The following is a 27872-nucleotide window of genomic DNA, read 5'->3' as shown; positions in this document are numbered from 1 at the left end:
AGAACTGTCACTATGGAGTCGTGACTCCTGACAGCCCACCAGGCATTTTTTAGTTACTTACTAAAAAATCTTGGATCGGTTTGGAATTGATAGGGTATTAGGGTCAAAGTGTCAAACTATTCTCAACTTTTTGGAACTAATCAGTAATCACCAGATAATTTTAGTTACCTGTCCTTGAGATCAACTGGAAGCACAGTATAGATAATTAAAGTTGATTCTGCAAGTTCTTTCTCACCAGAATTTCGCAGAGATTCAATTACACTACCGGCTAAGAATGTAAATTTCCTCACTCATATTTTTTACTTGCGCCAGAAGAGCAAGCACTCCTAATCTTAGTTTGACATACTTTTTTCGCTTCTTTTAAATTTATTATAGAATAGATCTTCTGTTTTTTCTTTTTTTTTTGATAATCAATTTATAGAATAGATCTGATAACAGTATAACACTACTTAAGTAGTAATAGACACCCAGTCAAACATGTTACTGCCTCACATTTTTGTCATTAACCAACTCATAAACACATGTTGTAATATTTCGATTGACAGCAAGATTACCTGGCTATTTGGTAATATTTGTCAAACCCAGAAACCATTAGCATTTGCTTGAACAACTGTGGACTTTGAGGTAAGGCATAGAATGTTCCTGGCTTAAAAAAAGACAACTTTGAATTACAGCTGCAACAAATCAGCACAATTTAGGTTATTTCGGTTTATATATGGGTTAATGTCTTTAAGTTGTATCCCTTGACAAAATATGCTGCGGTTCAGTTTCAATGGTAACCAACAGTGAAAAAAGAATTAGTTTGATATGGATATCTTCAAAAAACGGTATATTTATCTTCAAAAAACCAAGCTGCTTATATCAAGCAGGACTCTTAAATGAAATTGATTCATCACCGTAGGATCGTCCCAAAACTACTTTCACCCTGACCGCTTGATATACCAGCATAAAAAAACCAAGCTGCTTTATTATATAGATGAGAATGTATTTAAAAATTTTAGATAATTTTCAAATATTATTATTGAATTTAGAACCATTAGTTCTTTATGAGAGTGTTAAACTTGGTGTTTTCACAAATGAGAGCTACGATTTCGGTGAGAGAAGTAAAGAGCTAGGGTTTCTTGAAACATCGCCAGTCACACCATTACTGATTTGCTTCTGCTAGAAATGGCGTTGTGGAGAAGACCAGCATCTGTTGTTCGATTATCGAGGGTAACAATTTTTCCTTCTCTTTTCCATTACAACACTAGTTCTACTGCTTTGGGTCTGTTCGATAAGTTGATTCAGATGAAACACTCGCCTTCCATTTTCCCTTTTAACCAATTACTAGGAGCACTTGTCAAGATGAACCACTTTTCTGTCGCTTTATCTATCTCCAAAAGGATGGATGCCGCTGATATTCAACCTGATATTTTTACACTTAATACACTAATCAATTGTTACTCCAATACGGGTCGAGTGGATTTCGGTTTTGCTATTCTCGCTAGTATTCTGAAACGCGGATTTGAGCCTGATGTTGTTACTCTGACCATCCTACTTAAGGGGCTGTGTAAAGGGGGTAAAGTTGCCGATGCTATGGATCTTTTTACCCGAATGCTGGAAAAAGGATATCCATGCAATGAAGTCAGTTATGGGGTAGTAATGAATGGGATTTGCAAGTCTCTGAATTCTACTGCTGCTCTTCAGTTCATGAGGGCAATGGAAAAGAAAGAGTTTCCTCCGAATGCTCATATATACACTATGCTTATCGACACCCTTTGTAAGGAGAATTTGGTGAACGAGGCATTGAATCTATTTCAGGAAATGACCTCCACAAACCTTACACCTAATGTTGTTACTCTGAACACTCTGCTTAAGGGGGTCTGTTTAGGGGGTAAAGCGGCCGACGCAATGGATCTTTTTATCCGAATGCTGGAAAACGGATATCCATGCAATGAAGTCAGTTATGGGACTGTAATGAATGGGATTTGCAAGTCTCTGAATTCTACTGCCGCTCTTCAATTCATGAGGGCAATGGAAAAGAAAGAGTTTCCTCCGGATGCTCATATATACACTATGCTTATCGACACCCTTTGTAAGGAGAATTTGGTGAACGAGGCATTGAATCTATTTCAGGAGATGACCTCCACAAACCTTACACCTAATGTTGTTACTCTGAACACTCTGCTTAAGGGGGTCTGTTTAGGGGGTAAAGCGGCCGACGCAATGGATCTTTTTACCCGAATGCTGGAAAACGGATATCCCTGCAATGAAGTCAGTTATGGGGTAGTAATGAATGGGATTTGTAAGTCTGTGAATTCTACTGCTGCTCTTCGATTCATGAGGGCAATGGAAAAGAAACAGCTTCCTCCGAATGCTCATATATACACTATGCTTATCGACACCCTTTGTAAGGAGAATTTGGTGAACGAGGCATTGAATCTATTTCAGGAAATGACCTCCACAAACCTTACACCTAATGTTGTTACTCTGAACACTCTGCTTAAGGGGGTCTGTTTAGGGGGTAAAGTGGCCGACGCAATGGATCTTTTTACCCGAATGCTGGAAAACGGATATCCATGCAATGAAGTCAGTTATGGGGTAGTAATGAATGGGATTTGTAAGTCTGTGAATTCTACTGCTGCTCTTCGATTCATGAGGGCAATGAAAAACAAAGAGTTTCCTCCGACTGTTCATATATATTCTATGCTTATCGACACCCTTTGTAAGGAGAATTTGGTGAACGAGGCATTGAATCTATTTCAGGAAATGACCTCCACAAACCTTACACCTAATGTTGTTACTCTGAACACTCTGCTTAAGGGGGTCTGTTTAGGGGGTAAAGTGGCCGACGCAATGGATCTTTTTACCCGAATGCTGGAAAACGGATATCCATGCAATGAAGTCAGTTATGGGGTAGTAATGAATGGGATTTGTAAGTCTGTGAATTCTACTGCTGCTCTTCGATTCATGAGGGCAATGAAAAACAAAGAGTTTCCTCCGACTGTTCATATATATTCTATGCTTATTGATACCCTTTGTAAGGAGAATTTGGTGAACGAGGCATTGAATCTATTTCAGGAGATGACCTCCACAAACCTTACACCTAATGTTATCACCTACAACTCTTTGATTTGCGGGCTATGCAGATCTGGTCGATGGATAGAATCCATGCATTTTTTCGACAAAATGTTGGCACAGAATGTCACACCGGATGTCATAACTTTTAACATTTTGGTGGATGCTCTTTTTAAACAAGGTAGGGCAGAGGATGCCGTTGATTTGTTACAAGTGATGTCTCAAAAAGGGTTTAAACCTAATGTAGTTAGCTATAACATTTTGATCAATGGCTATTGCAAGGCTAAGAGGATGGACGAGGCAGTTCAAGTTTTCAAGGAGATGCAACTTAAGGGATTCAAACCCAACACTATAACCTATAATACCCTGATAGCTTGTGGGGAAAAACCAGACCAGTTCACATATAGTTCATTAATAGATGGCCTCTTCAAAAATGGTTGTTCTGCTGAAGCAATGGAACTGTTCCGTGTGATGGAACATAATGGAGCGAAAGCTAATGTACCGATTTACAACAGCATTATTGATAGCATGTGCAAAGAAGGAAAATTAGTTGAGGCAAAGGAAATCTTTTATAGTCTCTCAACTAGGGAGTTGAAGCCCGACACTAGCACATACAACGTGATGATTAATGGATTTTTTATAGAAGGGAAATTGGAAGAAGCCCAGGATTTGTTTTATGAGATGCAAGAGAAGGGTTTAGCTGCAAATGATTTCACGTTCCATATCATGGTCCAAGGATTGCTAGAACAAAAAAAGGATGCCCACAAGGCAATGCAACTTCTCAATACCATGCTTGACAAGGGTTTCTCACCAGATGCAAAAACTACTTCTATTCTAGTGGACTTGTTTGCGGAAGGTGGACCAAATTGTAAAGAAATGCTAATGCTTCTCAAGCACCTGCTAAAAGGCTATGTTAAAGGTAATGTGCTCAATTTGACTCTGTGGTTAACTAGTTATATCTTGAAATAGTGTGGTTAGGAGTTGGTTTTCGTCAGTTCCTTTTTTTTTTGGGTGTTCATCAAGTAATAAGTCTGCACAAGATATTCTTCTTTGTATTTCTGTTTCTTTGGTCTGTTACTTTGTTAGTATATCAACGTAAAATTATAAATTATTGAGTAGCTGCTATTTCCTCCTTAACACACACATACAGAGGCCCACACACAAAATGAAACTAAAACGTGAAGTTGGAAATTTTGATTATTTGATTTATTTCATAACATTTTATTTAGTGTGCTGCATATTCGATCTGGTACATAAATGGATGTTTAAGTTACTGGATAGCAGTGTGAGTGTATTGGGCTAGTGATGTACATATTTTATTGGAACTCATCATTTAGTTAACACTACAGAAGAAATTTGAGATAGATTTTCTTTCATTACTGTTATATTGGCTTGTTAGGTAGTGCTGCATCTTCAATTGCAATCAGGCATATTTTTATGGGTTGCTGCGTGTGGTTGGCTATAATATATTAGCAGACTTTGGCATACAGATGTTGAGATGTATTGATTTAGTCATGGGCTCGGCACTTCATTTTAAAATCTAGATTTTTGTTCATCTATTTTTACTATGATCTTTCAATCATCTTTGATTTTTGTTAGGCAAGTCAAAGCTGAATTTTGAAAGAAGGATCACATCAACGCCATTAAAACCCTGAGGACAAAGAAGAGCTTTCTCTGGAGAGCTGATGCAGGATGTGAACTGTGAATTCTAGGAGTCAGTGAGGACTGACATACTCACATGTATCACATACCCTTTTCTTTCAATACTTTCATAACTTCTGTTATTTTCCAAGGGATCATCTTAGAATTTGTATGCAACAAAGACACCTATCTACTGTACCATGTTTTCCCCCTCGATTGTAACAGTGATTCACCTTATTTAATATATAATGGAACACATTTATTATAGGAAATAGTGAATTGTTCGTGTCACTTCTCTCTAGAATACTGACTACTGAGGGACGTGAATGTTGTATATGCTAGACAAGGCACTAGGCAGCGATTCATATTATGCATAGGTTTGAATAGAGTAGTTTACTGTAGTTCTCAATACCATGCTTGACAAGGGTTTCTCACCACATGCAAAAACTACTTCTCTTCTAGCGGACTTGTTTGTGGAAGGTAGAATAAATTGTAAAGAAATGGAGATGCTTCTCAAGCACCTACCAAAAGGTAATGTGCTCAGTTTTGACTTTATGGTTAACTAGTAAGTTCTTCATATATATTTGTGGTTGTTGATTCCATAACTTAGGTTTGTAGTTATTGGTTGTAGTGAAAGTTTAGATTTGATTGGAGTTTGGAGTGTCTATAGACAAGCTATCTTAAGCGGGATCAATTGACATCGTTTTCTCCAACAAGTGGGATCAGAGCCGTGGTTAGATCAATCACAAATGTTGTTGTCCCAAATCTTGCTCGAAAGGTGTTTGATTAAATTCCTAAAAGGAGGTTTGAGTTGAAATAAGTTGTTGAGATGAATCATTCTATAAACACTCGTAAGACTAGTCTAAATAGAAGTAACTACGCCATTTTGAAAGTCAAGATGGAAGACTTGCTTTATTGCAAAGACTTTGCACAACCTGTTGAGAATGAAGAAGTAAAACAGACAGAAGTATCCGATGCAAATTGGAAGACGATTGATAGAAAAGCTATTAGGCACATTCGACAGTGGATTGACGATAGTGTATTCCATTATGTATCTTAAGAGACTACCGCTTTTAACCTGTGGAAAAAATTGGAAGATCTCTATGAGAAAAAAGCTAGTTGCGGGCAACAAAATACTACTAATTAAGAAGTTTGCTAACTCGAAATACAAAAAAAGTTCTTTAATGTCTGAGCATCTTAATGACGTACAAAATACCATCAATTAGTTGCATTTGATGAATATTGATATGTGTGACGAAGTTGAGGCTTTGTAAGACATTGTATCTCACATGTACGATTTATGTAGTCTTTGTTAAAACGACTCCTCATATGTACGATATTATGTAGTGTTGTAACATTTGTATTTGGATAACCTGAAAATATACGTTTAACTGAATTAAATATAATCATAGTAAGACATTGTATCTTACATGTATGACATTATGTATTACTGTTAAATGACACATTTAATTGAACTAAATATGATCATAGTAAGACAACAGATCTCACTTATATAACATTATGTGGTGTTTTATAAATTTGTATTTGGATAACCTAAAAATATAAAACTAATACGCTTTTCATCTCTATTTTGCTTTACTTTTACAACATGTGGAAAGAACCCAATGATCAAAGTGATTTGGGACATATAGGATTATGATGTACAAGGTAGGAAGAAATGTGACAAGAGGGTGAGAGATGTTCAAGAGTTTATATGTAAATTCGTATAATGAAATATCATTTTTTCAAAAAACAAAACACTAATATGTAAAAGATTATAGGGGTATTTCATACTATCATCAAGTGGGGGCAACGCCCGGCAGTGAAATAAATCTTCTCTGCCACATTCAGCAGGTTGTTTTGTCCTAATCTTTAAGTCAACGTCCCATCCATACATTTTCCGTTAATTAAATTGTATCCACAATACAATAATGCTTAAAAGCAATATTTTCAAGAACAATCACCGTAATTAATCAAAAATAAGTTTTGGGTGCCTCGTTTCAAGAAACTTCACACAACACTATTTCTTTATGAGGGCGTTTCTTTATACAAACAAGAATAATTTCTTGGTGTTGATTTTCTCTTTGCAAACTCTAGGCATTTGATGATGGATATATAATCATTTAATCATTTAATTAATACCCCGCAAAAATAATCATTTAATTAATACCAGTGACTTAGTCTTCCCCCAAACATTTAATTAACACTAGTGATTTAGTGGGTGTTTGGTTCTCATTTTTTCAAAAAATTATTTTTTCTTAAAAAACATTTTTATGAAAAAGTATTTATTCTAAAAACAATTTTTCAATAAACATGTTTGGTTGTAATTTTTCTTAAAAACATCAGATTTCGCACTATGTTTCTCGATATATTTTGGCATATCGTGACATAAATCACTAAAGTCTAAAACATCCCGCGAGTTCATTTGCCTTGAGCACCCAAAGTGTTTCTTTCAAAGAAAAATAGTTTTTTAACTTGAAAAATGTTATGAAATCCATGGGCTTATGTGGATGCCCACCATTGATATGTGTTATCCTGATCTTGGTATTTATCCTGATAACCTTCTATCTTGATGTTTATCCTGATCATCCTCTATCTTACTGTTTATCATGTTAATCCCTTATCTTAGTAAGGAGATTACCTAGTTGTATATAAAGGTAACCTTCTCCCATTTAGTTTTACCTCAAGAAATAAGAATTCTCTCTCTCTCTCTCTTTTATTGATTCAATCTACATGTTAAGTTAATATTAAGTTAGTGTGGTGTTCTCTCCAAATCGGTTTAATTTCTAACACGTTATCAGCACGATAGTCTCTAGCTTTGGATTAAAGGTATGTGTTTTACTTACGATTAATGGTATGTTGATAAACTTTGTAGATTTATCTATTCTATAGATATTGAACATAATTTGGGTAGGAGTGTAGGACCTTCATATGTAACTCGTTTAATATTGTTTAATAGTGCATTTTTCAATACTCGTTTTAATGTTAAATTGATCCTTGAAATCATGAAATGCTTTGCTGCATTCTTTACTATCTTATCCGATCAGAGGAGATACGAATTGATTTATTAGATTGAAATAGAAATGTAATGCAGATGTAATTATCTGATATATATATGTAGTAAGAAAAAAAAAAAACTTTTCTACTCATGACCAATTTATGACTTTAGATTGTCTATTTTAGACTCCTGTGCTCCAAAATGATTTAATCGTTTTTGTCTAGTGTGGACGCATAGTTATTTTAAAACTGAATATTAAAACCAGCTAAAGAGAAATCTTGTTGAAATGAAAGAATAATAATGGTGTGGTGGCAGTAAGCAATGGTGCTTTATATATCATGACTTGCTTATGATTAAGCGCCTCACCAAATGTCTTGATGTACTGTCTGATTCCTTGGCTAACATTTGAGTAGATAAGTGGTTATGCTCTGTTGTCGCAGGACTTGACATTTGTTAGAACTTAAGAAGGCACTAAACCAACTCGTTACTTTGAAGTACATGTTAATAAACAATGCAGGAGCATGGGGCGTTGATCTGATCAGTTTCTTGCTGATCTTGCTCTATATTTTTTTTAGAAAGTATCTCTTAGCATGATTCATTTCCCAGAATGGTAATTAAGTAGAACTGTTAATTATGTGCCTCACCGTCTGCTAAAACAATGCTTAAATTCCATGTAACAGTTCTGTTAAATCACTCGAAATATTAGAAGTTTTAAGCTTGATAAATCACGAGAAGAACTTGCTGTTAAATTAAGTATATTTTATAATTTATTACTGGGGCAGGCAGTATGGTTGATATTAGTTCCTCGCTACACTTTCTCGATAATTTTGAAACGCTCATCTTTTAGCATGATTCCGATCTTAAAATGTTTTTTTTCTGATAAACAGATCCTAAAAAAAAAAAAAAAAAATGGAAAAGTATTTAATTTTTCGATACCTCATTTTTAGTTTCGACAGGTGTGATTTGTATAAATAGTTATGAAGATTGCATTTGTATAAATTGGATGCCTAAGTTTTATTTATTCTGTTACAGTTACTTGAAAGATGTCAAATCTTACTAAACTCGATTTTCAAGCTCTTTCAATTAGAGGTGACAATTATTTATCATAGCAGTTGGATGCCAAGATCCATTTACAATCTAAAAAACTTGGTGATGCTATTAAAGAAGGAAACGAAATGAGCCCAGAGGAAAAAGCCACAGCTCTCATATTCCTACGTCATCATATTCACCTAACAGAGGAAGACCCAGCAGGTCTTTGGAAATCCCTGAAGGATAGGTATGATCACCAGAAGATGGTCATACTACCAAATGCTCAAAATGAATGGCTCAACCTGAGGTTCCAAGACTATAAGGCGGTTTAAGAATACAACTCGCTTTGTTTAATATAGTTTCTGGTTGAAATTGTGTGGTGAAAATGTAACTGATGAGCGGATGTTAGAGAAAACTCTTTCTACCTTTCATGCCTCGAATGTGCTCCTGCAGCAAAGCAATATCGAGAGAGGCGATTCTCCAAATATTCGATCTTATCACATGTCTCCTTGTTGGGAGCAAAATAGTAACCTTTTTAATCAAGAACCACAACTCTGCACTAACCGGGTCAATGGCCATTCCGTAGCCAATGCTAGCTTTCGAGCTAATGGTAGTCGTGGTAGAGGACATGGGAGAGGGCGGAAGAGGCGTAAATACCGGGAGAGGTGGTCGAGGTTATCATCCTTATAGAGATGGAAATGGTCATAGAAAAATGACCATTGGAATACTAATGACCAACAAAAGGGAAATTGAACAAGTGGCCACCCAATCGCATAAAAGGGACTCAAATCCTCGGAACTCCGAGAGCACTTGCTATAGATGTGGAGAACCCGGCATTGGTCAATGCACTTGTCGCACAACCGACACATCTAGTAGAAAAATACTGAGAACTTCATTTAATGCCATGAAGTTGGAGACAAATGTGGTGGAAGAATTTGATAATTTGAATACCATTGGACATTACACCCTTGAATTGTAATGATTTCTTCGAGGATGTTGATGGTCGACCTCTCGATAATTAAGCATTTGATGCTATGTTTGAACCATTACCAAACTAGATCCAGAAGATCTAAATTTTATTATTACTTGTCTAATTATTAGTAGACAACTTAGTTATTTTTGTTTTTAAGTTTGATTTTTCCTCATTAGGTAATGGTCACTATTGTTTTCCTAATATTATTTTGAATTGGAATTAGACAGTATTAGTTATTATTCTGTGATTCTCTAATTACGTTAATTTATTCTATCACAATGTACTAGTATCAATTTCTCTAGCCTTGACTGTCGTTAATATTTTGAATTTCCTTATTTTGAATTTATTCTATCAAAATGCACTAGTATCAATCTTTACAAATTTATTTTGCTTTATGTTGAAATGTATGGATATATAAATGGAGAAAAGTATTATGGATATATGTCTGGTCGACTATACCCATAAATGAGAAAGACATTGTGTATCATATCTAACGCCGGAAGCCGTAAGCTCACTTAGGCGGTCATGCATTACATAATTGTCAATTTAATGAGATAGTATTCCCGTCGTTAGGGGAGAAGAGCAATGGTTGCTCTAAGGAACGACGGAAGCAACTTGGATCACGCCCTCTGTCTCATTAAGAGATAAGGAGAATGATACACTTGCAAGCGGTTGCAAAGAAAATGCCTAAGCATTTAATGATATGGTAAAAGTAACCATGAATGTGCCACCTTAATTGATGTTCCATTTGGACGGGGTCCAAACATGGCGGCAAATGAATCTACTATACGCTAAAAGCGTGGTAGACCTATAAGATCCAAAGCTCCTAGGAGAGGAGAACTGAGAAACCATCTTGTCCAATTAATAGCCAGGTAATGGCTGGAGCTCCATAAACAAATAAATGTGCAAATATCCAAATTCACTGAAATGCCTATATATGGTTGCCCATGGAGAGGCACAGGTACCTGAAAATAAAGAGATCGATCTCAATATTCCATGCATGTTCAGGTGAATTGTGGGATAGGAAAGCACTTGTCATGGATGACATATTTAGCTATGGTATAGCTATTGGAACATCAAAGGACAATGATGAAAATAAAATGAACCACGGTACATTTTGTCGACAAATGAAAGATTGGCCAATCTGGAATTTGCTATTAAAGCATAATTAAACTCTTTGAAAAATATGGTGTGGACCTATAGTAAAATCCGAGGTTGGATTCAATATAGTAGCAGCAAGTTTGGTTGGTACAAACTTGATTGGGACTCCTAAGGAATTGGAGAAAACTGCTTACTATAGATTTTTGAAATGAAATGGACAAAGCACATGGTTGTGCTTAAACTTGGATTTGGATAAGAATCCATTTCACTAAAGGAAGAACAATGAGGAAGTTCTTGGTCTTGAAACTACTCTACTTGAGTGATATTGAAGCATTTATGTATCTAGCACAATATGTGCACAAGATCATACATTGCATTTTCTATTAGTTTCTTATCAAGATATAATTGTGCACATACACTTAGACACTGGAATGATGTCTAACACATATTGAGATATTTTTATGAATTAACTTGTATGAAACTATTTTATTCTTATGGTTCCACTAATGACTATGATCTAGTTGGCTATGCAGTCTTTGGTTATCTATCCGACCCTCGGAAGGGTCACTCCCAAACAATTATGTATTTCTTAGTGGTAATGTTTTGCCATTTGTTGGCATTGCACTAAACAAACTTTAGTGGCAACTTTCTCTAACCACTCTGAAATTTTAGCTCTTCATGAAGCTAGTCGTGAATGTGTATGGCTAAGGTTATTAATTGGGCATATTCGTAGTTCTTGTCAATTACCTTCTATAACAGGTGTTCCAAGCATTATTTATGAGGATAATGCAGCTTGTATAGCCCAGATTCAAGAAGGATTTATAAAAGGAGACAGGACAAAACACATTGCGCCAAAATTCTTTTACACTCATCAGCTTCAGAAGGAGAAGCAGATTAAGGTCGAGCAAGTTCGTTCCAGTGACAACCTTGCTGATCTTTTCACTAAATCACTACCGAAACATACATTTCAAAAGCTTGTATATGGGATCGGCATGCGCAGAGTTCACCACCACACCATATAAAGACTTGTCTTTATCAGGGGGAGTAGTAGAATAGGGGGAGCATCCTGAAGAATGTGTCCCAGGACATATGCACTGTACTATTTTCCCTTATCTAGGTTTTATCCCACTGGGTTTTCCTAGTAAAGGTTTTAATGAGGCAGTATAAAGCAAGTCACAATGATTATGAGTAATGTTGTACTCTTTTTCCCTTCACTTTGGTTTTTCCCACTGGGTTTTCCTTAGCAAGGTTTTAATGCGGCAACTGTCATTGGATAATTATAGAGCATCCAGAAGAATACTACAAAAGATGCATCCACCATAATTTCCACAAGAATGGTGGACATCCAAGGGGGAGTGTTATGAAATCCATGGGCTTATGTGGATGCCCACCATTGATATGTGTTATCCTGATCTTGGTATTTATCCTGATAATCTTCTATCTTGATGTTTATCCTGATCATCCTCTATCTTACTGTTTATCATGTTAATCCCTTATCTTAGTAAGGAGGTTACCTAGTTGTATATAAAGGTAACCTCCTCCCATTTAGTTTTACCTCAAGAAATAAGAATTCTCTCTCTCTCTCTCTTTTATTGATTCAATCTACATGTTAAGTTAATATTAAGTTAGTGTGGTGTTCTCTCCAAATCGGTTTAATTTCTAACAAAAAACAAGTTTTACCTAATTATCATAAAACTTTTGGGACCAAAAAGTGTTTTTTTGGATGAAAAACTATTTTTTTTTAAATAGAAACCAAACACATTTATTTTTTCAAAAAATATTTTTTCACTAATAAACACTTTTTGGCAATAAATAAATAGGATCCAAACACCCTTTAGTCTTCGTCCCAAATTATTATTGTTTTATTTTTATTAACACATTGCTCACGTAAATCGTTTGTAATCAGTTCATCAAATTCTTGAAAAGTTTCTAAATACCATCAGATTTTAATTAACACAGTTTTTAAAGAGAACTCGTTTTTTGTCATAAGAAATAAATTTTTTTCTTGTTTTCCTAGAAGGAATGAATTCATTTTCATTCAAACTGTTTCCTCTACTAGTTTTCATTTTCATTTGTTGTTAGATAGTTGTATGATATAATTGAATACCAACTCAAAACAAACTATTAATTGAACGTGCAGGCTGTAAAGTTTTTCATTTAATGGCCGCAGTCCATGCATTCAATTCAAAAGTGCTTTGGACAAAGCTTATTAGATGGAAATTAAATTGGCTACTAAAAGGCCGCAAGATTGGAAACTCAGTCACACATGGCGGGAAGCCAACTTCAATGCTGATGCTGCAGCTAGACGAAGAGCCAACTTGAATGAAGGAGAGCTAAAAAGGCGCCACATCACTATTTTAGCAACTATCTCATGCACCCCTGGTATATTTAGCCTCGCAAGTTATCCAATCCAAGTTTTAATTTTGAAGTGCAAAGCTAATATGGACGACAAATCCATCCATTAATATGTACAATTAAATTGGAAATTATGGTACAAACGACACAAGTTTGCTGTCCGTTGGGTGAAGTCAAAGTTAAGAAAGAAAATCTGAGTTACGGAATATAAAAGGAAGATACTACCCACATATTGAGAGAGAGAGAGGTGTAAGAGAGTTTTGATACGAAAAAAATGAGTAGTGAGGGAGCAGGGAAGACAGTGTGTGTTACAGGTGGTTCTGGGTATATAGCTTCATGGCTTGTTAAGCTCTTGCTTCAACGTGGTTACACTGTTAAAGCTTCTGTTCGCGACCCAAGTCAGTTTTAATTGTCTGTTCATCTAACTTCTACTCTTCTTCATTCTTGTATCCTCAAGTAGATATGATTTTGCAGATGACCCTAAAAAGACTGAGCACTTACTTCGACTTCCTGGAGCTCATGAAAGACTTCAGTTGTTTAAAGCAAACTTAATGGATGAAGGATGTTTCGACTCCATAATTGTTGGCTGCGAAGGTGTTTTTCACACAGCCTCACCATGTTATATGGATGCAGCAGATCCACAGGTGGTTTAATTACTTATGGGATCTCTTTACTTATATGTTCCTATGTTGACATTATAAGTATAAATCTTTTTCAACTGATTACCCTGTTCCCCTCGCACACTTTTTTAACTTTATAATTTCCGCCTTGTCTTTATCTTGTTCAAGCTAGTTATCGAAGGTTGTTCGTTAGTCCTAGCTAAGTTTTTTGATGGAATTTTCTTCTTAGGTGTAATAGCTGATAGCTCTTGTATGTTTCCATGTTGCAGGCTGAACTGATTGAACCTGCGGTGAAGGGAACACTTAATGTTCTTAGTTCTTGTGCCAAAACGGGTTCTGTTAAGAGGGTGGTTGTGACATCTTCTATGGCTTCAGTTCTGTACAACGGAAAACCTCGATCTCCTGATGTGACGGTTGACGAAACGTGGTTTTCTGATCAAGAATTCTGTAAGGAGTCAAAGGTACATGTTTTCATTTGCTTGTTCCTATTTATCCATCGCCGCCAATATGAAACTCTGCATAAATATGTAACTGTTATGAAATCCGTGGGAATATATGGATGCCCACCATTGAGCCCATATGGGACACCTCCTCATATGTATTTATCCTGGTAATCCTTGTATCTTGATGTTTATCTTGATAATCGGGCAAGCCTGTTTTTAAAGAGATCAATGTTTATCCTGATAATCGGGCAAGCCTATTTTTAAAGAGATCAGTAACTCAATAGTGTGTGGCGGGTTCGAATTTCAGACCTCTAGTATCATCACCCAGAGGTTTTACTAACTAAACTAGAAAGCACTTACATTGTGTGATTAAATCATATGTCATACTAAGATTATAATCGTTTATGTTATCATGTATTATTAATTTTAATTGATACTGTTTGATCACCAATTTCAGGAGATTTAACGACATGTATTATGCATGAGTTTTCTAATGGTTCCATTTCTGGGCTTTATGATTGTTCTGTCTATGTTTAATTCTTTGATCTAAAGAGGTTTGAGTACCCATTGTTGGGTCTGGTCATTCTTTTATCTAAGTGAAGCAGATGATGACACCTTTTTCTATTTTTTTTGTTGGGCCTAATAACAACTAAAGGCCAAAGTCTGCATTTGTTTTTTTAATGTTTGGATCCTTAACGAGACAGAAGACGTGATCCAAATTACTACACGTCGTTTCTTTGAGCAATCATTACTTTTCTCCCCCTAACGACGAGAAGATTGTCTCATTAAATTGACAATATGCAAAAAATTGCAATAAATACATCATCAGTCATAGCTCAATTTACCATATTTTGGGTCTAAAGCTAACAACTTAAGCTAAGAGTCGTGCAAGATATATAAATATTGACCACCTAGTAAATGCATATCTAAGTATCTTGAAAAATCTAAACAAGCCACCAGCAGGGTGAATGATATAATTAAGACTATAAATGTCTTCATGTCATGCAATAAATATTCAACTTATTCTCAACCTTTAGAAAATAAACAGCCTAGCTATAACTTACTTACCAAGAAGAAATACACATATAATTCATAGTTAAATGAACTTATGATTCCCAATAGAAGTTTTTCCAAGATAACCAAAAACATGCATAAAACACATACAATCTTTCTATTGTGAGTTTATTGCTCCCAATATCAGTTACACATTGGTAGAGTAATAACCTACCAAGTGGCCGGAGAATATTTTCTAATGTGAGCTTCTGGCTCCCAACAGTAGATATGATACGTAATATTTTTTTATTGTCATTTTCAAGTTTCAATGTGGTACCCACATATGTGTATATCTTTGAAACTTAACAAGTTCTTCTCGAACTGCTTGAATATAACTCATTCTATACATGAGTTTGGGTACCATTCGCTAACAAGAGGTGGGCTTGTCGAGAGCCTTCAAATGCAAGTGCTAGCCCAACTATACTGACACTTTATTTGTGTCAATCTCAAATTTACAAAAACTTCATATATATATGCCACAATATGAAGAATGTCTTATACATGCAATTACATATCCCACAATGTGTTGATATCTTTTGTCAGACCTGACTGTAGCCAAACATTGCCCTTATTATGGATCTCTCACCCAAACTCGATATTGTCCTCCACAATATTATGCACCGTACTAGGGCCTCATTTATGGTGTAGCTTCTTTACTACTTGTTGTGGGATTAATCACAATTCTCACCCCAAAAATCTCTACCTTGGACTGAAATTGGGCCAGTACAAATGTTGTGATTACGTACCTCTGGCTATAATTTGAGTCACATGTATAACAACCACCAAATATCACTTATCGTAACAACTATTTGAGTCACATGGCCAGAAGCTCCACCAATATCCTTGTATCTTGGTGTTCATCCTGGTAATCATTTATCTTGGAAAGGAGATTACCTAGTTATATATAAAGGTAACCTCCTCCCATTGAAAGACACTTCAATTAATAAGATTTCTCTCTCTCTCATTCTTTCCATGATTCAATCAACTTAAATTAGTGTGGTTCTCTAAGTACATTTAATTCTAACAGTAACTTCTTTTTTTTCAAAAGGAAAAACGATTAAAAAAGATATCGAACTTTACAAATTTTGACAATTTGAGACTAAACTTTTATTTTCGGTAAAATTGGGGACCAAATTTTTTAATTTTTGCAATATGGGGACGTGTAACATGACATCTAAATTTCTCACACGCAATTCGAATTAATTTATATGGTCATGAGGTTGTAGTATGGATATACTTTGATAAGAAAGTGTATAACAATGTATGTAACTTATGAATTATGAAATACCGTGTGAGAAATTTAGACTACATGCAATGCAATGCAATGTGTAACTAGTCCTCACATTTCAATTTGGTCCCCAATTTAACCGAAAAAAAAATTTAGTCCATATATTGTCAAAATTTGTAAAATTGGATACCTTTTTAATCATTTTTCGTTTTCAAAAAGATTTACAACTTCCGGCCTTAGTTATGTAAACTTACTACTATACTGCTTTAATTATCACTTTGAACATAGGATAAAGAATAAGCACTAGCCCACTACGAAATGCTTTGGGGGATTCAATGATACATTAATTTGTCCGTAAATATCACCAGATTCTGTTTTGAGTAAATTTTGACATAATATAGGGCTGGTAAAGAGCAACGAAAATACTGATCCCTATAATGTTTATTAAGCAGTTTTGGTACATGCTCTCGAAAACTTTAGCTGAAGAGTCTGCTTGGAAATTTGCTAAAGAACGTGGCATTGACATGGTTACCATACATCCTTCAGTGGTGATTGGTCCTCTTTTACAGCCAACGCTTAATGAAAGCACTTCGATGGTTCTAAACTTGATAATTGGTATGGTTAATATTGTTTGCTGCCGTTGTTAGTTTTTCAGTTTTCTATCAAAAAGAAATTCATTCAGTGTCTGAATCTGAGAACGAAAGTTGGGTGATCTCGTGATCTTTGTGTTTTATTTATTCTTTGAAGTATCTATATTCAATATTCAATGCAGGCACAGAAACATATCCCAACTTGTCTTTTGGATGGGTTGATGTTAGAGATGTTGTGAATGCACATATTCTCGCATTTGAGGTTCCTTCAGCGCATGGGAGGTACTGTGTAGTTGACAGAGTTGCTCACTTTTCCAAGATTGTGAAGATTCTACGAGAGCTTTACCCTCATATTCAACTTCCTGAAAAGTGAGTCTTTGTTGTTTCCTAAAGAAAGTGTGTTTTCATCATTTCTTAGTGAGCTCTATGCTGTCGGAACTGAACTGAAATATGCTGCGATTTTATCAACCCATTTCACAGATGCTGAGATGCTATGCATTGAACCAAATTATTTACTATATACAAGGTTTTAAACAATCCTCAATCTCATAATTTTCTCAGGTGTGCTGATGACAAGCCTTTTGCACCAACTTTTATTGTCTCGAAAGAAAAGACAAAGAGCTTGGGAATTGTCTTTACTCCTTTGGAAGTCAGCCTCAAGGACACTGTTACAAGTTTGAAAGAGAAGAAATTTATTAGCTTTTGAGTCTATCTAGCATTCTAGCTACAAATGTTCTAAGTAGTCTAGCTGGTACTTGTAGGTTTGAGACAATCAACTTTATATAATCATCACAACTCACAAGCACTGCATTTGTAGCTTATGAAATGTAATACACGCACCCACAGGCATGGCTGTTGCTACAGAGCTACAGAATTAAGCGATCGCCGAAACCATATGCTCCCTTGTAAAAGTAAAATTTCACGTACTTTCACAACGTGTCTATTATTGGTGATCGATTTCATTCTTGGGTATAATATGTCATGAATTACATGTTTATCTAATAGTACTTTTGTATCACTTTGATTATAGAGAAAATCATTTGCTATATTGCAAAGAGAAGTGATTCATTAACCATGGTTCACCCTCAGCTGGAGCCAATTGACCTCTGCATCTGTGATTACCATTTACAAAGAGCTCACCCAATTGACATGCAAAAGAACACGGAGCATACCAGACTTGCCATGTAAAGTAGGCTTTGGATACACTCAAGAAACATTTAGGGCCTTTGGGGTGGTTTTCGATCCTAGCCATCAAGTCAAGCGTCACCATGCTGAGCTTAGACATATTTAGGCCCATAGCTAACGGAGATTACCACTTGGGAAAATTTGTCCAAAGCCCCCAAATTTGAATAATGCACCGCCATCACCCATGTTGAAATGATTAATAGTTAAATTTTTTTATTGACGTGGCAAAGAAGATGGTGCATACCAAACTTATCATACAAAGTAGTCTTGGATACAGTCAATAATAGGGGTGTAGGAATTCGATTTTTTTTTTTTTTCCTTAAACCAAAGCCTCCAGGAAGGGGGTTCGGCAAGCCCCTACCAGTTTATTAATCATAAGATATAACAAGCCTTACCCCATTACAAATAGCAAACATGTCCGTAAACGCTATAAAATAATAAAGACCAACACTGCACAAACAACTTGTATTCTAAGATTATCTATACTTGACTTGTCAAGCATGCATATAACAACCTCTAGCATCTCTGGGAAGATCTTGTGCATTAAAAAAAATCTCATAACAATCTGTACTAGTTGCAAGCCTAGCTAAAGCATCTGCGACACAGTTGCCCTCTCTGAAGACATGAATAAATGAATTACAAGTCGAGCTTCACCATGCTTAGGCTTGGCTCATTACTTAACAAGCATGAAAATATGTAATGGCTTGACTCCTACACTATATGAATTGCAAACGATATATCCCCCGCAGAGCCATAAATGTGCGAAGCTCGAGCCTGAGTAGCTCAATCATTTTACTCTGTAAAAAAAATATGAAGCTGCACAGTAATAGCTCTCAGGCCATACAGTTTTATTTAGGAAATTATTTTAGAGGTTGTGCTTGTCGAAGAACTGCCTTTGAACAACCATTTTATATGCAGCAAACTCTGAATTGCTTCCCTAGTGTAAGATGAGGTAAGCATCTACGTCCTCCCAAATCATGCCAAAACCGTATACCTCATATGGATAGACGACAAAAACAACTACTCAAAAATAGACGGACAAAAACAACAACTCAAAAGTCATTGTTGAATTATAGTGAAGCACTAATTAAATTGCCTTAAACAATTTGTTTATTTTTCAGAAAAAAAAAAAGGAAAAGAAAAAAGAGAATCCGCAGCTTTACTGGAACAAATTATTCAAATTTGGCTCTCTGGGTGAAGTCAAAGTTAAAAGAGCATCTGATCAGTTATTTAAGGAATTATACATGAAAAGGAAGATACCTACCAGATCTAGAGAGGGTGTGAGCCTATGAGATTATGGGTCTCTAGGGGAGTTTTTAAAATCGGGCTTTGTAAAACCCAAAATATCTAGTGAAATTGTAAAAAATCATATGCATATTGTTTATAAATAATAACTAATCTTAAAATTAGTTACCAAAAAAACTAATCTTAAGGCTTTCTAAACATTAAAATGTGAACGATCTATTTGGTTATAATTTTACATATACTTTATTCCAACTCAAGTTCGACTTTAGGTAGAGGCATTTTCCACAAATTGAATACAAAACTGAGTCTAGTGTAGTATTTAGCCACACTAAATAGGGCCCTTTTTAGTGGACTAAGGGCCTTAGGTGGCTGCCTATGCTGCTACCCCTCAGAGCCGGCCCTAGGTGTGAGATATCTTGATATGAGAAAATTAGAAAAATGAGTAGTGAGGGAGCAGGGAAGACATTGTGTGTTACATGTGCTTCTGGGTAAAATATATAGCTTGGCCTGTTAAGCTCTTGCTTCAATGCGGTTACATTGTTAAAGCTTCCGTTCGCGACCCAATGTAATTCATTTTTTATTTTATTTTATTTTATTTAGATTTAACTTCTACATACTCTTCTTTATTCTTGTATCCTTAAGTAGATATGATTTTGCAAATGATCTTGAAAAGACGGAGCACCTGCGTCGACTTCCTGGAGCTCACGAAAGACTTCAGTTGTTCAAAGCGCACTTAATGGATGAAGGATGTTTCGACTCAGTGGTGAAGCCAAGTAGAGGCCACGTAGGGCGTAGGCCTCTCCTCAATTTGGGACAAAAACTAAATTAGTAGTACTTGTTTAGGCCCACCTAGTACTTTAAAAAAAAAAAAAAAAAACTAGATGCTTTCGGGACTATACAGTACATTGTAGACATTTTTCAGGTTTCAAATACCGACATGATCATGTCAAAAATATTTTATGTGATGCATTTTGGAGGGCTGGGGTACAAGTGAAGAAGGAGGCTCCTGTGAATTTTCTCACGGATCTGAATAAGGAAAGATCTATACTTTGGCCTGCGGATGTATTGATATACAGTTGGTCTGAGGGGAGACATGCATGTGTTGATGTAACTGGAGCCTCTCCGTTGGTAGGGCTTGAGAATGGAGTCTTTGAGGTGGAAGAAGCAGAAAGAGAGAGCAAAGGACAGAGAAGGTGGAGAAGCATGAGGAAGCTTGCGGGCTAACCAACATTGTTTCATTCCATTTAGTTTTGACACTTGGGTTTCTTGGAACAACAAATCATTAAGCTTTTCAAGAGACTTGAAAAGTTATGGACAATAACGTTATGACGAAACTAGTTCTAACGAGTTTGTTTTAGAAGAATAAGATTTGCTATTCGAGAAAGGACTTGCGGCTCCCGACTTGTTGCACGCTTGTCCTAATTATTTGTAAAATTCCTTATCGGCATCAATAAAATTTCCACTTAAAAAAAAAAAAAAAACTACTATTATTCAGCCGACCTACCTAGCTAGGCATTAGGAGGAGGTTTGGTTTGCCGGTGACTCTATTTATGCATTCGATGTTTGTCATTTCTTGCCGATGCCGTGAAGTAGTAGACTAAGGCTTGCTTTCCCCAAGACTTTTACAAAGTAAAACAAAGGCCTTTATGCTCGAAAATAAATTATAAGAATTTTTGGAGTGCGCATAATCCAAAATTGAATCAAAGAGAGGCAAAGTAAGAAACATCGCTAGTAAAAGTATGTAGTGGAGGACATTCGGTCACTACCTCAAATAGATTCCTCCTAGCACTTTACACTAGCCCCCTAGAGAAATTTCCTGGGCTCACCAATCGCTTCGACTCCATGCTTGTTGGATGCGAAGGTGTTTTTCATACAGCCTCACCATGTTATATGGATGCAACAGGCCCACAGGTTGTTTACTTAGATGTTTCTATTTTTTTTCAACTGATTACCCAGATCCCCTCGTGTATCATGCCGAAAAGGTGTGACCTTTCGAAATATACACTGGTTCGAAACATGTGACTTTTCAAAGAGTTGCTTACTTTTTTCCAATAGTCACTATGTTGTTTCGAAGAGGCACCACTCACCTATAAATAGTGGATGAATTTGGAGAGAAAGACAGACCATATCACACAAAGTTCTGATCTTTCTCTTCTCCCCCTGTTCTTAGTCAAATACTATGTTGTGTTTGCTGATTCTATAAAATTGAAGTGCTAGCTTTCTATAGAAGGAAATCCGTTCTATCTTGGGAGACAATCTCCCATAAACCTTCAAGCACCGTGAGGGGGAAAATCTGTCTTAAGGACACAGTGATCATCACTAGGCTCGGATTTAATCATTGGTAAATTAAGTTCATTCGTTGAACTAAAATGTTTGTTTGTTTGTTGAAATTAAAAGTTTGTTCATGATATATTTGTTATATCAATTTGATTTCTTGTTTACTTAACAATAAGCATATTTTTGGAATAAGTTTCCTACAATTACTAGTATGCGCATAGGTTTTTTTAAAGTCTTTAACCCGTCACCCGTAAGTACAATCTATACATAAAGATGATTGTTAAATTGTCAATTTCTATTAATATATTAGAGGCTAATATATGTCAATATTCTCTCTCAGCGGGACACGCTGGAAATACACTGGTAGAAGTTAAGGAGTGAACATCTTCACCTGGTAGGAGTTGAGCCCGAGACCTCTCAGAAACCAGTGGCTCCGATACCATTTTAAATTGCCAATTTCTCCATGAGAATATGTTTGTGAACAGCAAACAAGACCTCAGCTGATGATTGATGGATGCCCGAAAATACTATTTTATCCCAAAAAACTGTTAAACTGTCACGAAAATTATTTTGACCAATAGAAAAGTGATGTTTGTGGACAAGTCATTCTACAAAATCGAACTCTTTTTTCATAAGCTCGAACTTATGTGAATGGTCAATTCAATTAATATATTAGAGACTCATATATGTCAACACTCCGATCCTCTCAGGATCAATTCAATTAATATATTAGAGGCTCATATATGTCAACAATGATATTGTGCGGGTATTACTATTACATTTAAGGTGGGGCGAAAACACTCGAATGGGTTAGCTATATGTTAAATGATTTTAGTTAGAAAATTATTTCAGAGTTTAGATAACAAAGGAAATAGCTTTAATTCTCGATTCATGTAGGTACGTAACCACTGATTACAATTTGTCTGACTTTTGAAGTTTGAACAACTAATATGTGACTTGCTTCCCAAGTGTAGGATGAGGTAAGCATCTACGTCCTCCCAAATCCTGCTAAAACCATATGTATACCCCTCATATAGATAGACTGGCAATATAGCATAGCACTAAATTGTTGATTTATCAAAAAAGAAAATTAGTGCAAATTCTAGAATTCGGATCAGCAACTTCACTGGAGTAGCTTATCCTAAATTTAGTAGGAATAGATTAGTCAAATTTGACGGGTGAAGTCAAAGTTAATAAAGAAAATCTGAGTTACGGAATATAAAAGGAAGATACCACCCAGATATATAGAGAGAGAGAGGTGTAAGAGAGTCTTGATACGAAAAAAATGAGTAGTGAGGGAGCAGGGAAGACAGTGTGTGTTACAGGTGCTTCTGGGTATATAGCTTCATGGCTTGTTAAGCTCTTGCTTCAACGTGGTTACACTGTTAAAGCTTCTGTTCGCGACCCAAGTCAGTTTCAATTATCTGTTCATCTAACTTCTACTCTTCTTCATTCTTGTATCCTCAAGTAGATATGATTTTGCAGATGACCCTAAAAAGACTGAGCACTTACTTCGACTTCCTGGAGCTCATGAAAGACTTCAGTTGTTCCAAGCAAACTTAATGGATGAAGGATGTTTTGACTCCATACTTGCTGGTTGCGAAGGTGTTTTCCATACAGCCTCACCATGTTTTATGGAGGCAACAGACCCACAGGTGGTTTACTTGTTCCTATGTTATGTTGGCAATAGTATTTATCTTTTTCAACTGATTACCCACCTCCCCTCGCACACGTTTTTAATTTTATAATTTCTGCATCGTATTTAATTTATCTTGTTTAAGTTACGAAAGTTCTTAGTCCTAGCTATGTTTCTTGATGGAATTGAATTTTTTTGTTACGTGTTTTATCCGTGATAGGAATTAGATATCACACTAATCCCGACTAACGATAGTTATCTTCAAGATCTTAGAATCAATGACAAAACAAGAACACCAATACAATAACTAAAACAATAATAAAAAAACAAATAATAAACGAATACAAAGAACTTATGTGGTTTGGCAATTGCCTACGTTTACAACCGCACAAAAATCCACTATAATCAAATATCGAGTTATTTACAATGTCATGAGCCTCACACAAACACCAATATCTCTCACACACGTACACAATTTTGGCATTTATAAATTTATGCTATTGCACTATCACAATGCACTCACAAATTTGGCGATTGCCTTATACAAGGGCGTCCATTAGTTTTCAATGGCCCTGTGCAAACGACGAAATGTGGTCGTGTTTTAGTCTTCCATCAACACAAAATGGGTCCTATATATGTTTCTAAATATTGAAGACCGTCTCCCTGTCCTAGTATTAGTGTATTACTCTACCCGTTGTTTAACTCTCTTACTTGATTCTCTCTCCTCATACTTTACTCTCTCCTCTTACTCTCTCAAGATAGCCAATAAATTAAGAGAAATAACTCTCTCCCACCATGGAACAAATTCTTGTTTCAATTTTAACAAAGGTTTAATCTCCCACATCTCTCAAATAGTACAACCCAAATTCAAATTTACAAATAAAATTAAGTACAAGAAATCAACAAAAATGAAAGGGAGAACAAATAACAGATTTACTCATCAAATTGTGTAGCTCTTTGTGATGTAGTTGATGACAATTTATGGAAGTGGTTTTAATGGTGATTATAAGACCTTTTTTTTTTCAAGGATGGTAAGACCAGTGTAATTATATAGTTTATTTATTTATTTTTTCCATTTAATCATATTGTAAGCAGAAGGATTTAAGGGTATGCACGGAGAAGCTGTTGAGAAAGTAGTGAATTAGAGTTGATCTTAAAGAGAGAGAAAAAGAGGGAGGGTATGAAGAGGAGATATATGTTACGAGGAGTAAAAACAGGAGAAGAGACGAGTGTGAAAGTTAAATAAAGTGAAAAAGGACTTGGGCACCCAATTTAAACTTTCCCATAGAGAAATATGGTTTATTTAAACTTTCACGTAGAGAAATATTGCTTATTCCTTTTTTTTGTGCGAGATCCGTACACGGACGTTTGCCTAAGAGCATACATGTATATCAGTTATATAGATTTTCTATTATTTCTATTATTCCTTTTTTTACTAAAAGCATTATTCGTTTGTTTATTATTACTTTTCGGTTTTTTGGGTTTTTGATTTGCCAAAATAGGCCCTTTGCTACTAAAACTAATTTAATGGGTTTAATCTCCCTGGTACTTAAATGGTTGCACAAAAACCCCCTGTAAGCGAACAAATGCATAAAACCTCCCTATTATTTAAACATAACATCAAAACCAAAATAGACCAAAATACCCCTGTGAAAATCGGGCTGACGTCATCAATCTTTACTTATAATTTCGGCTTAAGGACAAATCGGGCTGACGTCATCCTACGTAAATTTGTATTTACATATGACAATATAAAATTACACAGTCTTCTTAATCTATTTAAATTTAAATTTTCATATAATTTTTTTTTTTCATAGGAAAATTTAAATTTATATTTTGTCTGGTGCCGTCTGAAAATTTTCAATCTCAAAAGTTATTATGTAAATTTAAGTTTTCATAGCTCCAATGACTATATAAATATAGTTTTACATTTATATGACTATGTAAAAATATATTTACATATATTCTGTCAGGTGTCAGAAAATTTTCAATCCCAAAAGTTACTATGTAAATTTAAGTTTTTATAGTTCCAATGACTATGGAAATATAGTTTTACATATATATATGACTATGTAAAAATACATTTATATATAGTCGGGAAATTTTCAATTCCAAAAGGGTAAAAAAGGAAATATGATAAAATGAATAATAAAAACAGACCAGATTTTATCTCTTTTTTGGAAAACAGGGAGATTATTTAATGAGACCTAAATAATAAGGAGGTTATGTGATATGGGTCGATGGGAGGGAGTTTATACTCAACCGAGTTAGAACCAAGAGATTGAACCTCATTTCTTGCTAATTTTTGGGCCTTGTATATTGGGGCCTGTGCGGTCGCCCACATGTCACCTTCTGAGGGTTGGGCCTAGTCTTACACTAATTCTTGCTCCAATAATACTCGCTACACATCCCATACAATATGAGCTCTCTTAGTGGCTACAATTCTCAAATACCTCAAAATTTCCTAAAACCATTACATGTTGGCAAAAGGTGTTGGCGGTGCTTGGTTTCCAATTCCAATTTGGAAACCACGTGGTGATGAGGCTCCATATTTATACTTAACAATCCGTTCCATATATATAATAAATTAATAATAGCTCTTGTATGTTTCCATCTTACAGACTGAACTGATTGAACCTGCGGTGAAGGGTACACTTAATGTTCTTAGTTCTTGTGCAAAAACGCCTTCTGTTAAGAGGGTGGTTGTGACATCTTCTATGGCATCCGTTAATTATAACAGAAGACCTAAAACTCCTGAAGTTACGGTTGATGAAACGTGGTTTGCTGATCAAGAGTTCTGTAAGGAATCAAAGGTACATTTTTCATTTGCCTATTCCGGTTTATCGCCGAACTTTTTTAAATGATAAATATGAAACTCTGCATGCATAAATATATTCTTTATTTTTTTTAGGAATATTTACAACGGGCTAGTTATGCATGTAAACTTACTACTATACTTCTTTATCAATTTGAACATGTGATAAAGAACAAGCCACTACGAAAGTACGAAATGCTTTGGGGGATTCAATGATGCGTTAATTGTCACCAAATTCTGTTATGAGTAAATTTTGACATAATACACCTGGGTCGGTAAAGAGCAAAGAAATATTGATCCCTATTACTTTTATTAAGCAGTTTTGGTACATGCTCTCGAAGAGTTTAGCTGAAGAGGCTGCCTGGAAGTTTGCAAAAGAACATGGAATTGACATGATTACCATTCATCCATCAGTGGTGATTGGTCCTCTTCTACAGCCAACACTTAATGAGAGCGCTTCGATGGTTCTAAACTTGATAAATGGTATGGTTACTATTGTTTGCGGCCGTGGTTAGTTTTTCAGTTTTCTATCAAAAAAAATTTCGGTGTCTGAATATGAGAAAGAAGGGTTATTTGCTCGTGACCATTGCACCTTTATTCTTTCAACTGTTTCAAGTATCTATATTCAATATTGGGTTCTTCAACGCAGGCAAAAAAACATATCCCAACTTGACTTTTGGATGGGTTGATGTTAGAGAAGTTGTCAATGCACATATTCTCGCATTTGAGGTTCCTTCTGCACATGGAAGGTACTGTGTAGTTGGCAGAGTTGCTCACTATTCAGAGATTGTGAAGATTCTACAAGAGCTTTACCCTTGTATTCAACTTCCTCAAAAGTAAGTCTTTGCTTCCTAAAGAAAGTGTGTTTACATTTCTTAGTACAGTCGAAACTGCACTGATCGGAATATGCATGCTACGATTTTCTCAACCCCGTTTCACAGATGCTATGCATTGAACAAAATTATTTACTATATACATGGTTTTAAATCCTCTGTCTCGTAAATTTCTCAGGTGTGCTGATGACAAGCCTTTTGAACCAACCTATACTGTCTCCAAAGAAAAGACAGAGAGCTTGGGAATTGTTTTTACTCCTCTGGAAGTCAGCCTCAAGGACATTGTTGAAAGTTTGAGAGAGAAGAAGTTTATCAGCTTTTGAGTCTATCTAAGCTAGTTACAAAATATTGCAAATAAGGGTAGGGGTTCCCACAATCAACTTTGTATAATCACTAGTTTTCGAATCCGTCCTACGAACGGGTGTCATTATATTAAATTATTCTGAAAAATATTAGCAACTATTCATAGCTATGAGATATGGAAATTGTATTAATCACTTGTTTAAATTTATTGCACCACTCTCTATCAAAAGAAAGCACCAAATCTTGGTAAAACCGATCGATTTATTTTTGTTGTTATGTTTAATAATAAAAGTTTTATTGAAATTTTGTGAGAATGCTCAATGTAGCGAAGATGATATTGAAGCTACTTAAATAGTAAGACATTTCCAATCATAATAAAATAATTATAATAAGCATTACTTAAAATGCAAAACTATACTTGTCGAGATATTATATTCTCCCTATATATAATACAACTATGTTTCGAGGTTAATTCAATACATTTGCATCA

The 27872-nt window shown here is 35.5% G+C and overlaps 3 protein-coding genes across 3 annotated transcripts; all 3 read left to right on the top strand.

Moving 5' to 3' along the window:
• Positions 1 to 1042: 1042 nt before the first annotated feature.
• On the top strand, positions 1043 to 4985 carry LOC147485121 (uncharacterized). The gene is made up of 2 exons (XM_086573319.1): positions 1043 to 3976; positions 4657 to 4985. Exons 1-2 carry the CDS (start codon positions 1168 to 1170, stop codon positions 4710 to 4712), a joined length of 2865 nt encoding a protein of 954 aa, XP_086429445.1. The 5' UTR covers positions 1043 to 1167; the 3' UTR covers positions 4713 to 4985.
• Positions 4986 to 13065: 8080 nt separating this feature from the next.
• Positions 13066 to 18018, top strand: LOC147485120 (phenylacetaldehyde reductase-like). Its single transcript, XM_086571080.1, has 6 exons — positions 13066 to 13552; positions 13629 to 13798; positions 14044 to 14235; positions 16951 to 17113; positions 17271 to 17457; positions 17650 to 18018. Exons 1-6 carry the CDS (start codon positions 13429 to 13431, stop codon positions 17792 to 17794), a joined length of 981 nt encoding a protein of 326 aa, XP_086427206.1. The 5' UTR covers positions 13066 to 13428; the 3' UTR covers positions 17795 to 18018.
• Positions 18019 to 22835: 4817 nt separating this feature from the next.
• Positions 22836 to 27586, top strand: LOC147485119 (phenylacetaldehyde reductase-like). The gene is made up of 6 exons (XM_086572520.1): positions 22836 to 23204; positions 23281 to 23450; positions 26053 to 26244; positions 26567 to 26729; positions 26896 to 27082; positions 27258 to 27586. The coding sequence occupies exons 1-6, from the start codon at positions 23081 to 23083 to the stop codon at positions 27400 to 27402; spliced, it is 981 nt and encodes a 326-aa protein (XP_086428646.1). The 5' UTR covers positions 22836 to 23080; the 3' UTR covers positions 27403 to 27586.
• The last annotated feature ends 286 nt before the right edge of the window (positions 27587 to 27872 follow it).

The sequence above is a fragment of the Coptis chinensis genome, chromosome 7 (assembly GCF_015680905.1).
Source record: "Coptis chinensis isolate HL-2020 chromosome 7, ASM1568090v1, whole genome shotgun sequence".
Taxonomy (NCBI): domain Eukaryota; kingdom Viridiplantae; phylum Streptophyta; class Magnoliopsida; order Ranunculales; family Ranunculaceae; genus Coptis; species Coptis chinensis.
The sequence above is the reverse complement of the archived record's forward strand: the minus strand, read 5'-3'. Positions and strand labels throughout refer to the sequence as shown.